The sequence below is a fragment of the Aptenodytes forsteri genome, unplaced genomic scaffold, assembly GCF_000699145.1.
Source record: "Aptenodytes forsteri isolate BGI_AS27 unplaced genomic scaffold, ASM69914v1 Scaffold229, whole genome shotgun sequence".
In the NCBI taxonomy this organism is placed as follows: Eukaryota; Metazoa; Chordata; class Aves; order Sphenisciformes; family Spheniscidae; genus Aptenodytes; species Aptenodytes forsteri.
In genome coordinates, this window is record NW_008795863.1 from 2,286,007 (window position 1) to 2,302,027 (window position 16,021).

A 16,021-nucleotide genomic window follows, 5' to 3' on the forward strand; every position below is an offset into this window, starting at 1 on the left:
GAGAACAAGCTGTACCCGCCCCCCCCCCCCCCCCCCGAATCGAGCAGCATCATTTATCGTTAGTGCTGGCACTTATTTTGGTGTCGTACAGTTGTTTTGGTGTGTTAATGTACAATTCTGTGGTTTGAAAGAGCCTTGCTAAGTCCCTTCTTAGCCTTGTTTTTCCTACTATACCTCTGTTTTTACAGATAAAATTGAAAACTATGCCAGTGCTTGTCACTTGTTAGGTGCCACAAGTATTTATTTTGTGTGAAATTAGCAAACAGTGCAGTTTAGAACCAGTGACTTCTTTGTAAATAATTGATCCTTTTAAAAAAAATAAGTGATAGTCCCTGACTATCCAACTCAAAACCTGCATATTTATCAATTAATCAATTCAACTGTGAAAAGCTATTCCTTTTTTGTTTTATTTGATTTGTATTACAGGCAAAGTGACAGCACTCATGCATTTAAGCAGCAGTGAGCTGACTGTCTAACCTTGTATATTATGTTTCTAGTTATGTACACATACAAGTTTTATTTGTGTGAAGTTGCATTAGTAGTTTTGTCCATGTGAAGAAGCGTTGACGATTCTGTGACTTTTGTTTGATATTCTTATGGCACTTGTGTGGTTTTACAAGATCCTCGGTAAACCAGGATTACTGAAAGCACTGAATGTTTTCCATTTTAATGCAAGTCAAAGCAAAATTTCTCAGTTAGGATGTTTGTCTTTCAGCAAGAAGAATCTGTGATACTGACAGACACTGAATAAATACAGTTTTGATCACCACTCCTAAATAAGAAGCTGAGAGACTGAAATATAGGTTTGAATTGGTGCTGTTGCAGGCTTTTGTGTTGTGTCAGCTTTGCATGTATTATGAAATCTGTTCACAGTACGTAAAAATGCACAAACCATATTACTGAACTGCAAAAGCCCCACCGCTGATACATCAAAGAAAGCAGCAGCTGTCATCCCGTTTTAGCCGCGGTGCTTTTGAATGCCTTAATCCTCTTCCCAAACAGAAGGAGGCAGAGAGAACGCACTTTCTTTATACCCCCCCTTTTCTATTTTTTTGAAGTGCTGGTGTAGCAAAATCTAGAAACTCTGTTCAGCAGCCATCACTGCATGGCACAAGACATTATTTTCTTTGCATCTAATTTGGACATTTCAGTCCTCCTCATGTATGCTAAGCTCTTTCAAATTTAGTTTTTATTAAACTTAGAAATTACTCACATTGTGTTTACTCCCAAGTGTTTAAAATAGCAAAGCGATTATTCAATTGTACTTCATTTTCATTTAGGTCTACTTCAAATTTGAATTAACTTGGTATTCTTTGTTGCCTTTCAGTTGCTGAAGGGGTGTATGTTGAGATTGTACTCAGAACCTGAGTTACAGGAAACATACATGTCTACCAGTAGAATATATTTTATTTTGTGAAATTTTCACATTTTCAGATTTTCTTTTTTTAACAATACAAATTTTACAAGACAGTTATTACAAAATAGCTTCTCTAAGACACAAGCCAGATATGCTGCAAACGTAAGTTTCATCTGTTACAGCTACTTTTTAAGGTCTATATGGTGCAGTGTCCTGTCTCCAAAGTGGGTCATGGCAGAAGTCTGGGGAAGGGTATGAGAACTGAGCAAGCATGCAGTGATGCTTCCCTGGTATACTTTGCTGTCTCACTGGCATTTCCCAAGTCAGAAGCTGTTCTTTGAACTAAATAAATTAAGGCCATTTCTTCATTAATTTGCCTAATCACTTTTCTTAACTGCATTTTAAGAATATTTTCCAAATATGTATAAACACATTTCAAGAGAATAGCATAGGAAAATTATTTATATTGAATCGAGTTATCAAAATTATTGGAAATAAATTATAAAAGGGTGTTTTTAATGTATTGGGTTTTATGTTTGTTTGTTTTATTTGTTTATTAGCCACTGTCTTGAAAAGTGAATTTGCACTGCAAAGTAATCTCAGCAGAGGAATGATGAAGTATCCAAGTGTAAAGCTGTCAGACTACAGCTAGTTCATTAAATTGTCTGTCTAGATAAACTAATAGGCTATCATTTTAAGCCTTTGCTAACCTCCAGCCTCTCAGACCAAAAACACTTTGCTGTGCTGAAATAAGTAAGCTGCTAGAGTAAAATTTAATGTTTCAAGAATCTATTTGTGTTGTCCTATTTACCCAAATAGAATTTCAAAAATCTGCATTAAAAAGTGTGTTGACCAGGATAGTACTGAAAGCCAGATGAGAGAAAATGGCATTTGATGACAAGGTTTGGTATGTTTAGAAATGCTCCTGTTATTAAAGTTGCTCTAGTGCCAAATACTCCTACACTGGAGTCTGCTCATTTGTGTGACATGCTAGCCATCACAACACACAAGGAAGATCAGAGATTGCATGCAATAACTCCAGTCCTACTTCCCTTGTCAGACAAGGATCTCCCAGCAGCAACATTACCTTCTTGTGGTTTACTCCTGCAAGCCCATTTTCCTTTCCCTCTCCATTAATACCCATTTCCAAACTCCTCAGTTTGAAACGCCATCTCTTTGCATCTTTAAAATGCTAGAAGCTTCAGTGTTACTTGTAATAAGGAAAATAATTAATGCCAAGAAAGAAAATGTGCATTTAGCATTTTGGGATGTTTATGACAATTTTTTGCTAGCTTACACTGAGTAAAGAGGTCATCTGTTCGCTTTGCTCTTGACAGCACAAAAAAGAAGCCTCAAGTTCAATGAAAAATTGAGGTACTACCTCATTACTATGAAATCCAATTGTTAGTAGTTTCAGTGAAATATGTGTGCCTCCATCGGCTGTGCAACAGGCAAAGGAGTTCTTGTGGGCTGATGTCCCAGTGCTCAGTGAGTTAATATTGGGATGTCGAATATTGTGATGTCCACAGCTGTGTCCAGACACCTCTCAGGTCAATGAAGAGATGCAGAAACTGAAGGGCAGTTTCCAAGTGTTGTTAATTTGTGGGAGGCGGGAGACATCTCATGTTAGTTTATTATTTCTTTTAATTTCTTCCCACCTGCCCCCCCGCCCACTTTGAGGTTTGTTGTATTAGAAGGAAGAAGGGAAAATAATCTAAAAAAGTCCTGCTTTGTTTTTAAATTACGAATTTTTATTTCAAACTTTGAAAGAAGAAAGTGGTAGGTATGTGGTATGACCTGCTCTTGCATGTTCTGTGCTGCATTACTGAAGTACTACTGTAGGTATTAGAGGATCATTTTTCTCTTTAATTTTGATGTTTATTGCCCTCTCAGTTGCTAAGTTTGTTACACAAACACCAGAAAAGGATGTTCCTAGACTGGCCTATTCATTCATGTAAGTGGCATTAATAAATATTTCTTTTTCACTTTTATAGGTTATTGAATCACTAGGGATTACTATATATAAAGCCCTGGACTATGGTTTGAAGGACAATGAAGAGCGGGAATTAAGTCCTCCACTGGAGCAGCTTATTGACCACATGACTAATACCACAGAATCAGATGGGAGTAGGGATGAAGGATATGATGCTCTGGATGAAGGAGTGGAGGATGACAATGATGATGACAAAGAGGAAGTTGAGGCCATTCATTCCTATAAAGATGTCATGAAGGTACAGTAATGGGCAGTTTATATGATATTTCACTGTTTTTATCAATGAGAAAATCAACTCTGTTTTCCATGTTATTGTCCAGTGTGATACTGGCTGTATCATTTTCTGATTTCCCTGGTCATTCTGTAAGGTTTGCTTGCAAAAATGACATGCAGTAGTATTTCATGTTTGACAGTAAGCAACAGAAGATCCATGATCAACTTTATCGTTGGATGTGCCATTAATATCACATTCTGATTTCATCCATGCACTGGATAGTCAGCCTTCCAGTGTAACATCTGTTGAATTACTTTGTGTACACTTGGATTCTTCATGGGCTGTTTCAATTAATTCACCTTTTCATTAGTGCGGTATTAGTATAATTATTCCTTATCAGTTTCTTCCTTTGCCACCCTCCTCTACTGAAGCAGAGGAGTGCTTTTATAAGAGTAGCTTAATTATATGGAGTGAGTCAGGGTATGGTATTTCATTGACGATCATTATGGTTGCGGTTCTTGACCTGAGTTGTGAGATTTGGAAATACAGCTTATGAATTTTAATTGCAACAGGTTCTTTAATGTTATCTGGGGTACCGTGAACAATCATTTAAAAGTATTAACCCTCCATTTTCTACAGATTAGTCTTCAGTACAAATTTTAGAGCCCAATGAGCTCTTAGTACAGACAAAGGTATTAATAAGTGTGGATTTTGACAAAATTTGTATAATTGGTTTACGTCATAAATAATCTGAGAGTTTAATACAGGTTTGAATTAATTGGTGTTAGCACACCATTTGGTGTGCTAACTTGATTGAACCCTGTATATTGCTTCTTCATAAATGCAAGTCATAGCTAAGGACCAGAAGCTTAAGTCTGTCACAGAAATTAAGAGTGTAGTGGTGGAAGCTGAGACTAGAAGAATGTCCTGGATAGCACATCAGGACGCATTAGCAGACAGAAACAAGACCCCACTAAAACCCGCCAGGTATGACGGGTTGCCAGTAAAGAGGGAAGCTCTTAGGAGACTGGAATATGGGAGTAACTTTTGTTTGAGATCGTTTTGTATCCTTGCATCAGAAATAATGCTAAATGCTTAATGCCTTTGTTTTTTCTCCCTCCCTCAGAGAAGCAGGGGTCAGAGAGAGAAATGAATGAAATGGCCTTTCGCTCCCCTGTGATGGGGAGGGCCTGGCTGGATGAAGTACTCTCCCCTTCAAGCCCCTGCCACTCCCAGCCGTGCTGAGTCGGTGCCCTCGCTGCAGGCAGGAGCGAAGGTTGCTCTGCTCTTTCTTCCCTCTGCCGCTCCCTGCCGCCCACTCATCTTCCCTAGAAGTGGCCAGCAGCACCTTGTTAAGCCTCCCTGGGAGCTGCTCCAAACAGCATGGTGTTACATAGAGGATAGATGCAATATATCCTCTTTTCCCCCAGTTTGGCAAAAATGCTGTGAATTGGTGGGACAATCAAAGTTGGATCATTAGAGGAAGTTTCTCTTAGTGCAGAGGCAGAAGAGACATTTGTATATGTAGAGCTGAGGGCAGTGAGCTGTAGAAGTGATTATTTTGCAAGTTCTTTACTTGATTTCTGCAAGCAAGAAAAGATAAGTTTGTAAAACTTCTCTGAACTCCTTCAGTTACACTGGTACACTTCCCTGAAATACAAAAAGGCTAAGAAAATGTTTGGTCAGGTTTCAACTGTTAAGGATGCTGAATGGCAGCTTTCTGGTTCTGCTTTGTTAATACATATCTCTGCTAGTCTGAGGTACCTGCCTATTTATATGTTTTAAAATCAGCATCTTACATTTTAACTTCTATCATGTTTTGCTATTAATTTTTTATCATCCTGGAAATGTACCGCTTTTGTGACATCACCTTAGTGAACTGAAGCTCAGCTGTCATTTCTACATTGTCCTAACTTTTACTCCACCAACCCTTGGAATTCTTTTCTCTTGCTGTTGTTGCTTTTGCCTAAATTATTTGCTGCAGGCTTAACTCTGCGACTTGCTTTTATTCCCTACTCTGTGTCGTTACTGCATTGGCAGTACAAGGATGGCAGCATCGTTCTGCCACATTTTTGACATCAGTGTGGATTTGTAAGATCCTTTTTTCTTGACTTCATACCTTTTCAGAGGTAAGACCATGTTTTGTGTGTGGCTTTTTCTCCCCCCCGCCCCCCCCACCAGTGGTAGGAAAACTGTGTTGCAGGCTACACCCTTATTTACCCAATGACTGATGTTTTGTGGTGGCTTTTTCTCCCCCCCGCCCCCCCCACCAGTGGTAGGAAAACTGTGTTGCAGGCTACACCCTTATTTACCCAATGACTGTTTCACAACAGTAGTGTGTGGTCTTGTGACCATGAGGCTCGATTATTGTAATTCCCTCTTGGCAAGACTCACTGTGAAGCTTTCTCCTCTGCAGTTTGTAGTGAATGCTGAAGCAGGTTTGCTCGTTGAATTGAGCAACTGTCGTTCTTGTCTACCCTGCATTCTCTAAATTGCAAGCTTGGAAAATGGTAGAGATGGGCTGTGTGCTACTTATATTGATTTTTAAGGTTTTTAACTATATAGTCTCCAGTATGGACATGATTTTGTCCTTGAAATGTGATTATATGTTTCGTTCTTCTCCAGAAAGTGTCATTGTCACGTCCAAGGCCTGTCTGCCACTAAGGCTGAATTTTCACCATTAATCACTGATGTGGGTGAGCCTATTTTGTGATTAAAACACAGAGATAGATAAGATGTGTCAGGTTTTTCTGTAATGTGAAGTAGGCAAGGTCAACCCTGAACCCTCCCCTAACCTGAAAAATGCTGAGTAACGTCGTGGACACCTATTCCCAAGAATTGGGAAAAGGGTAAGTGCTAAACAGTACTGCCAAGATCATCATTGGCAAAGCTCCTGTTTGGAGAAGACACAGACAAGCGTTTGTGCTGCTTCTCGATATATTTGGCTGACTTGGCTTTTGATTTCCTTGGCAGGACCAACCTGCTGCACAGACTTGATCTACTGTTTTTAAAAATGCATCTATGAAGAGAGGAGATGTCGGTTGCCAGACGCTTAACTTTCTTAGTCTTTGATGTATTTCGGATATGGCAGCCCTAGTGCAAATGAAGGGAGAAATAGAGACAGTAAGGACTGGATGTTTTCAGACAGATGCTTTCCTTGTTTGCGGCCCTCTTCCCTGCCCCTATCCGCAGTACATACACACTGTGCGCATACGGTACAGGAAATCTGTACATCTCAGGAGTGCCACGTTCGCTGTGCACATACACAAGGACAGAAGTGTACATATACAGTAATCCTGAGGGGTCGGGAATGCATCAGGCTGACAGCGCATGTACGGCTTGGGGAGCCTTGGGTCAACAGAGGATATAGACAAAGTAGGCCTGGCATGCTGGGTGGTGTTGGGCTTGCTAAGGGTGTGTGAAGTCCTGTCATGTGGCACCTTTATCACGGCGTGTGGCCCTCCCTGATACTGAAACGAGATGATGCAGTTTATCAACCTCTTCCAGAGCATGCTCAAACCCTAATTCCACTCCTAATCTTAATGTTATCTCACTCCTTATCCCACAGATCTCTGCAGTCAGATGGTTTAAGCCGGCACCACTTTTCATGTTAACCTGGAGGCGCTTTCTAATCTGCCTTTTATCAATATCTGCTGGCCTGAGCCCCAACCCTAAACCCAGTTCCAGTATTATCCTTTATTCTGGGCCACCATCCTCTTCTAATTCCAGATGTAAATAAAGCCGCATAACCCTTTGATAGCAGGTTTTATTCTGTGCTGGTATTTGTTGGGCTGAACTGCCATCCTAGCCCTAGCCCTGTCATTTCTTCCAGCTTTGAATGTCATCATAGCCAAATCGCTACTGCCAGTACTAGACTTTGCTCTGAAGAAGAGCTAAGGTAGAGGTGTTGTCAGTAGTATCTGCAAATCATGACACTAATCTTTGTCACTGCCTTTTTCTGTAGGTCTTGTAGAAGATACGTAAGGAGGCAGTGGTCTTCTTGAACCAGTATCTTGCCCTTACTTATGTTGACCTTTCATCCCAAAAGTTAACTCAACTTTAACAGGAACCTTATCTGTAGCTGAGCCACACCTTCTTGTCTCAGAGGCAAATAAATACAGGTGGATGGCCCCCGGTGCTCGGTGGCCTCTGGTCCCAGGCCTTACGTAACTAATCACTTTTAGGTAGTTCAGTAATAATGTTTGTTAATTCTGACCAAAAATTAATTGTTGTGCAACTGCTGCTTCACGAAGATGAAGTAGTGACCCAGGTCCCATAGTAAACAAAACTCGTACTTAGGAAATCTCCATGCTGACCTTTTAACTTATATGAAAATTATTTTCAGAGCAGCATGTGCAGTATTATGTTATTTTGCTGTAATAAATGTAAACAAGATTACAGTTTGCAATATTTTTATTGGTAGAAATTCATGTTTGTGCTTTGCTTGTAAGAAAAGAGGAAGAATAAATTGTTTCTGTCAAAACCCCTGCATATTTCGGATATTTTAATTGTCCTTTAATCATTGGCATGGTCTCTAAAATAAGAAACTTCTAAGTCTAGGTGACTTGTATGTCTTGGTAAGTTAAGTACATGACTGACTTCTTTCATCTGGAAGGAACTGAAATTTGCAGTGGTGATATTGAGCTGCTTGTGTTTTGTTTTGAGTACTCTGATGGTAGTACAGATCAACTATCTATGGCATGTGTAGAGTTATAGAGGAAAAGAAGAGTATGTCCTGTCTCCATGCAATTACAGGCAGGATGAGATGATCTACATTTAGATATAAGTACTTTGGAAGCTCCCTTCTGAGTTTCAGGACATACATTATTATCATATAAATGGTATGACCCCGTGTAAGTATAATATGGGAACCTGTCAGAGAGGAACCAGAAAATGCACTTAAAAACAAGTATTTGTTTATGACAGTTAAAGAATTCATGTTACTGGAATTCAAAGGCCCAAACTTTTGCCTAGTCCATGAGGTTGAAATTAGTAAGATGCAGCTTTCTATGAATGTAATTCTGTTTAAGGCTGGGTTGGCTTTAGCATTTTTATATGAGCCTGCAGAACAGTATTTATGCATCATTTCAAAACAAGCAGCTTGCAGTGTACCCTGTAACTCTGTCTGAAGCTGGTGAAGATTTTGGAACCTTATTGAGATGATAGCCAATGTTCCAGGTGTTGTCAGTTCGTTTTATATTAAAAAGCAATGCAACAACATTGGCAATTTGTGAAAGTCATCATGCTCAAAAAAGACAAAAATTGATCAGCTCTCTTCTCTTGAGTCCTGTTCGTAGTGTACTCAAATGTCACATGCTAGTCTTTATCTTGGTGGATCTATGTCTCCACGTGTTGATGGGGGAAAAAATTGAAATTACAGTGGGTTGGAAGTCCTCAGTTCCCTTCACTTTTGTTGTCACAGTACTTGAGCTTGATTTGCTTAGCTTGACCAAAAATTAATCATCTTCTACCCATGGATCTTCAGTTGTCCACACAGACCTGGTGTCTGAGACACCTTTTGTAATGTTGGGGAACCTCCTGTCCCAACTGTTTGGGTCCCTGAAAGTATAACCATCTAGTTTTTGTACCTCTTAAGTTCTGAGGGGGGCCAGATTCTCCTTTGGCTATTCCTTTTTGCAGTTTAACTCTTTGGGGACTGTAAGCTAGAAAGAAACCCAGAGAGCTCCCAAAATGATTTTGTGAACGTCCCCCCATATCATACTGCTATGGTGGATGCCCTTGGGGAGTTTGGGCCTCTGAAGTTGGACCTTCGTGGTGCTGGTCTGAGCAGGTAGACGAGTTGTGTTGGCACACTCCCTGGCCACCCTTTCTCTCTGTGATGCATTGACAGAAGTGGGACCTCGGAGTTCAGCAGCGAAGCCCCAGTGCTCATCTCCTGTGCTTAGCGGCTTAAAAACATTCCCTCTTGGGCTCTTACCCTCCCAAAGCATGCTGACTGAGAGTACATGTTTTTGTATCAACTACCCAGTGTCTTCAGACAGACATACAGACGTTGTGAAGGTCCCAGAAAAACAATTGCTGGGATTGGGTTAACGAAGGAATATATAGATCTTGACTGAATAGGACACATCCACCTGCATTTTCTTATTCCTTCACCATTTTTGAGCTAACTTGGAGTTGTCTTAGAAATGCGGTAAACTTGCTATTTTTCTCTTGCCCAAGCAAGCCTTGTACATCATGCTTATTCGTTCAAACCATAGCATGTTTCTTCTGTCTGTGCTGTCACCTTGTCTGGGATCCATGCCACCTATATTTAGTCAAAGCATCCCTAAAGTTTTTTTTGTTCGGTTTGTTAACTCCATCAGTTCCTTCATCTGTTTTTCTGCAAGACCCCTCAAACATTTGTGCAGGCACAACTGAAGGACTGGCGGAGTAAACTGTGCTGCTGGCTGAGTTGTGAAAGGAGTCAGTGTTTGAAGCTCCAGTACTGTGCACGCCCAGGGAGCTGAGCCGAGGACAAACTATGCAAAATAAAGCAGAAGTGTCTCTCTGCGTGTTTGAGTCTTCGTAATGTATGAGCAATATCTCCATGATGTTGGTTTTAAAATAAAATTATTTAGCACTAATAATAGAGTTTTGATATGAAAGGCTTTATAAACAGCCATGCCACCTTATTTAGTCAAAGCATCCCTAAAGTTTTTTTTGTTCGGTTTGTTAACTCCATCAGTTCCTTCATCTGTTTTTCTGCAAGACCCCTCAAACATTTGTGCAGGCACAACTGAAGGACTGGCGGAGTAAACTGTGCTGCTGGCTGAGTTGTGAAAGGAGTCAGTGTTTGAAGCTCCAGTACTGTGCACGCCCAGGGAGCTGAGCCGAGGACAAACTATGCAAAATAAAGCAGAAGTGTCTCTCTGCGTGTTTGAGTCTTCGTAATGTATGTTTTTCTGCAAGACCCCTCAAACATTTGTGCAGGCACAACTGAAGGACTGGCGGAGTAAACTGTGCTGCTGGCTGAGTTGTGAAAGGAGTCAGTGTTTGAAGCTCCAGTACTGTGCACGCCCAGGGAGCTGAGCCGAGGACAAACTATGCAAAATAAAGCAGAAGTGTCTCTCTGCGTGTTTGAGTCTTCGTAATGTATGAGCAATATCTCCATGATGTTGGTTTTAAAATAAAATTATTTAGCACTAATAATAGAGTTTTGATATGAAAGGCTTTATAAACAGCCACAGAGCAAGTAGATTTATGACAACTGAGAACTCTGCAAGTGAAAGATAAGTAGAAGTGGAAGTAATTTTGTACTGTTCACAAGGTTTATTTTAAGAGGTTTTGCTTATAACCGCATTATACCAAATGTACTTGCAAGGAAGTTGTCCCTCATGACTTTGCTGTTCTCATTAAAAAAAGAAGGGCTTTTCTTTTTCCTTGCTTTAATTATTCTCATACAGAACAGTGGAAACATCCCTTCCATTGACGTGGGCTTAGATGGATTGGAGTGTCTTATTCTAGGCTGGGAGACAAAACCAAGTAACCTTTTCTGCGGTGATTTTTACCTTCCCATTATGGCTCACAGTAATGCATCTACGCCAGTTAAAAACCCCTGTACCCATAATTCACATAATTATACTGGTATAACCTGTCTAAGGTCTAAAATCGTCTGAGGAATCCAAGGAGTTGTCCAACAAAAACAGGAAACACAGATTGGGTGTTCAGATTATTTTTATGTATTATGTAGCTAGAATACACCTGAAATTTGTGTGTGGCCTTTATGCATCTAAAAGAAGCAGAGTAGGGCATGGACTTTTTTTCCCATCTGTTTTATGCTGCAATTATTATAAATAATTTACACATGGATAAAAATAAAATTCCCGTTTTTAGTGGAGGTGGAAGGATTCTTTGGTAATGGTGTTCCATAGTGCATAAAATGCAGAATTTGTCATGACAGAGCTCCAGTTTTCCCTTTAAAAATACAAATGTCTAATACAATTGTCTAAAGCAATCTGTTAGAAATAACACATCTGAGTATGAGGTTTAATCTGAAGTACCAAAGAACCCATGTTAGCCTGTGCTGCTAAAATAGACCCTGGAGACTAAATTAGATTAATGGGTGTTTACTTTCATAAGGTATGTTTTGTTTGATCAGATTAATTTGAAATTCTAACTAATGACTGGAAATCAGGGTAATGGTTGGTCAGTTAACACAGTACTGCTGTAGTGACCCATAACAAAGTAAAAAAAGAGCAGAGCCGCCATTCGTTACAAAAGTGACCCATACAGATTAACTCCAGCACTCAGCGGGGCCATGCAGGCTGGCCTGTCCAAAGCTGAAGGGATCTGCGCGAGAGTCTCTCTCTTCAACTCGCAACTGCTGTCCCTCTCCAGGTGTTGAAACTGTAAGTGCACAGAAGGCCGTGATGGATTTTTTCGGATTCAGTGTCAGCCTGGTAAAGGCAGTAGATCTGCTCAGAAAAATTAGCCAGGACAGCAGCTTGTCTTACGTTAGGGTTTGGCAAAGGCTCCTCTTGTCAGAATCTAGTTTCCACCCATGTAGACTTTGCAGTCTTGGATGTTCGTGGTGTTGCAGCTAGCTTTTTAGCTCTACTGGCTCCTTTCACTACTTTAAAAATGCAAGCCGTTTTTATACAGATTCACATGACGTCTTCCATCGTGTCTGTAAGGCACAAGTGTTCTTTGCTTTCCATGTAATGCCAACATCCCATAGGGAATATCCCATGTACCTTATCGGTACTGTTTGTATTATTTACATTATGTGTGTGATGCATGTTTTAGTAGACAAGTAAATTAACGGTGATATGCAAAATTGCTGTACAATTTTCTCTCTCATATAGCATTATGTGTTGAAGGTTCCAGTAGCTGCCCTCACAGACCATATTCAAAACAGTAGATTAACTTGTTTCTGCAGTTTTTAAGTTGTGCATATACAGCTTTTGTTTGAAATGAGCGGTATAGGTGTTCTTGTATCTGTAATGCTTTACAGGCATGAGAGAAGCAGGATTTATGGGGTGCGGGAGAACTTCTTAATTAGGCCAACTGATTTAGCTGGGGAAAAATATGTTAGCCCTTCCAGGCTGAAATGAAAGGGCCAACGGCAGAGTCTCCAAGTGCTTGTCTGCTATAAATTTTGGAGTCTCTAACTTCTGTGAGGTGTTAGAGCCTCACAATCCACCACCCCATTCAGGAGAGGGATCAAGAGGAAAAGTGGATGTGGAAGTTTTGCCTTTTCTAGTTCTTGCCAGGACACAAATGACTAGATTTGAGGATGCTCAGAAGTTTTTCTTGCTGACAGCAGTTGTGTAAAAAACTATGGGTATTTCAGTTGTCAATATTGCTAGTTCACAGTCACTTTAAGGATGATATAATTGCATTGCCGAAGAAAATGGAAGCAGCATATATGCAACAAAATCAGTTAATTCCTTATAGAGGCATATTGTACTGTAACAGCAACATGGGAAAAGTAAAGAAATGGAGTGAGGGCCCTTTAATTAAGCCACTGTGATCTTGCTTTTGAATTATTCAAGAGGGAGCCTTGGGCTTGAGGCAAAGTTTCTTTTGGTGCATTTATTTCCGTGCTGGTAACAGTATTAAAAGAAATGAAATATTGGGAGGAAAGTTGTTTGAATTGACTTAAAAGTACCACTAATTTTCCAAAATAATAATCTCTCTATTTTAGCTATGTGATTTTTTTTTTAATATGCTCTTGATTACTGTATTCCCATGATGCTATTTTCTGCTCCCCTTTGCTTAGTGTACTGTTGCATGCTGTATTGTAGAAAAATATTTAAGTGAGATAAGGCCATTTGATACAAAGAACTAAAGAATGTATATTTGATTGTGCTGTCCCCTGAAGATCTGAATCTAAAAGTCAGAATATCGTATTTATCCCAAAGATTGATCTGAAGACAGGGAATGTTTTGCATTTCTTAGTAAAAGGATTTTTACAGTAGGTTTTTGTTTAAAACATGGAGTTGCAACATCCTTAAATAGTATTGTAACTGAAGCAGTCTTAAGGGGGTAGCTTTCAAAAGACTATTGTCCACAGGATGCATGGCCCTGAGTGTATTTTAAGTGATTGATTTGTAAATATTTTTAACGAAATAACACAATGGAAAAGCAGTATTCTTCTGGGTGATGGCTGCAGTGCGTTTCTCAGGTAATTTTAGCTTTGCCTTACTCCATTGCTTGGGCCATACCGTCCCAATGCTTGTGCATCTGTGCAGATGAGTCTTGTGTGCGTAGTTGTGGAGAATTATTTGAACATTTTAATCTCGCAGCCTTCCTAATAACTCACACTAACTTGTGCCACTGAACAAAATGGTCTCAAGAGATAAACTCCTTGAATCTACTAAGTTTGGCAGAGCATTTGTTGAAGGGAAGGTGTAGGCTATAGCCTGGAAGCTATAGGAAGACAGCAGGCATGGGAATTCAGGGATTTTGTGTGGGGAGGTGAAATGAACGGGCAGAGCTGAGTAGCAACCATGGCTACTCGTTGTTTGGACACCCAAACTAAATCATATAAAGAAGAAGATTTAGCTGAGATTGGCAAGGGCAGGAAGCTAAGGGATCGTGCTGAGGGAAGCCAGCTGCACGCGGGGGCAATGCTTCATACACTGCTCTGAGTTTGCTTTGTGTAAAGCCCATAAAGCAGGCACTAGGAAGACTTTTTTTGGAAGCCTGGTTGGATGGAAAACAGAGGAGTTTTTTTGCCTTTGCCCTGAAGAGAGAACAAACCCCTTTGTTTTATTGTTATTTATGTATTTGCATCTCTGAGAAAGAGGCTAGAAACTTGATTTTAAACACTAGAAAAACCAGGCTTTTGTTTTATTGTTACTGACTTCATGACGGTAAGGAAGAACAAGACACTTTGGGTGATTTAAGCCAAAAGAAAGTTCTATGGTTTTTTGCCTGGCTTTTTCTTAGGACAAAGCAAGCTTGGAGTTGGGACAAGAAGGTCCTAATGAGCAATTGTATTTGTTTTTCCTTTTCGGCATGCCAAGATTTCTTAATGTGAGCACTAAGATCAACGCTTGCTTTAGATGAGCAAATTCTCATGAAGCCAAGTCTCTTTATGAACTGGTCTCTTCTAATCAATTCATGTCAATCAGTCCACTATATCACACTGTGTGTAACAAGCCCCCATATATGTATTTTATGCAGTCACACACACTTGCACAGCTAGATGTAAAATATCACTGTCCTCAGTCCACTTTTTAAAATTGAAAGATTATAAGGTGATGTTTGAAAACAGGATGGCATTGGGGGGAAGAAAATGAGCTGTAGGGTTTGTTTTTTTAAAAAACTTTGACTTCTGTGGTAGCATGTAATATTAACAAATGAAAAAACTGAACTTCAGGAGAGTATTAGTCAGCATGATTTATTAAGTCTTTTCATGTCTGGACAGAGGAATCATGTCACAGTAGAAATATTTTTAATGGCTCAGAGGTAAAAAAAAAAAATAGAAAATATGTTTTCCAGGCAACACACATGTTTGAAAATAAAAATATTCACTAAGTTAATTTTGCCCTTGGGTTTGCGTTTAATTTCTTATAAACCTACACAGAAAGTGAAGGGATTCCTGTACCTTAGCTTGATCAAGAAAGCTGGGGACAGTTGTGTAAATCCCTTTAATGTAATTTTAAAGCAGCTTTGAATGTGACAAGTATTTAAGTGAATTACGTTGATAGACAGGTTTCATTAATTAAAGTGATGTCATTTGGTGTCTTAAACACTTGTCCTGATTTTTCATTCTGGGCAGTGTAATTGGAGGTCAACACATGGTCTGCTTTACTTTGAAAGTAACCACTGTGCTCGTTTTAAAAGGGTGATGTCAGTCCTTTTCGTATTTGAATGTGTTAGTGAGCAAAGGAGGGGCGTTTATTGCAATTTCTTGTCCTGGAAATGGTGCTTACTGTGTTTGGAGCCAGGTCACTTTGCTGGGGACTTTCCAGTGCAGAGTCTGGCTGCCAGAGGCACTTGGCCTCATGGTGTCACCTTCAGCAGAAATGCTGAGATTTGTCCTTATGGGAAACCTTTAAAAAAACCAAACTGCAAAATAGTTGCAAAAAGTGTACCTCTGAACACTATGGGTTGTTTTTTCTTTCCTACCTGGGCCCACTTTTTGTCATGAGTGGCTGAAGAAGGAGAGGGGGAGAGGGGATGTGCCTGCTCCTTCCAGGTGCTCTCCCGGTGTCCAGGGGATGCATGGCACCCATCTGCCTTCGGCCTGGCTCTTGGGTCAAGTGAGCCAGGTAAAACAGGAAGGGGTGTCTCTGTCGTGTCCAGGATACTTTCTGTCATAAAGGTGAAACTCAAGAGGTTTGTAATCTCCCACCGGTTATTACTTCTGCCTGGGTGCACAGCAGCGAACTGCTGAGGTGAGATAACTGGCAAGATAACTAGGCCACCCCCCCCAACCTCTATTGTCTTACAAGCCTACCACAATAAAATTATTAATAATTTTCTTTACCACTCTGACAGATAA

General features: G+C 40.1%; 1 protein-coding gene across 1 annotated transcript in view; it reads left to right on the forward strand.

Annotated features, from left to right (window-relative positions):
- Positions 1 to 16,021, forward strand: part of SPIRE1 (spire type actin nucleation factor 1) — a 129,388-nt gene that overhangs the window by 55,212 nt on the left and 58,155 nt on the right. Inside the window, exon 2 of the mRNA XM_009284129.1 lies at positions 3,352 to 3,588. Within this exon, the coding sequence (XP_009282404.1) occupies positions 3,352 to 3,588 (237 nt within the window). The remainder of the gene's footprint in view (positions 1 to 3,351; positions 3,589 to 16,021) is intronic.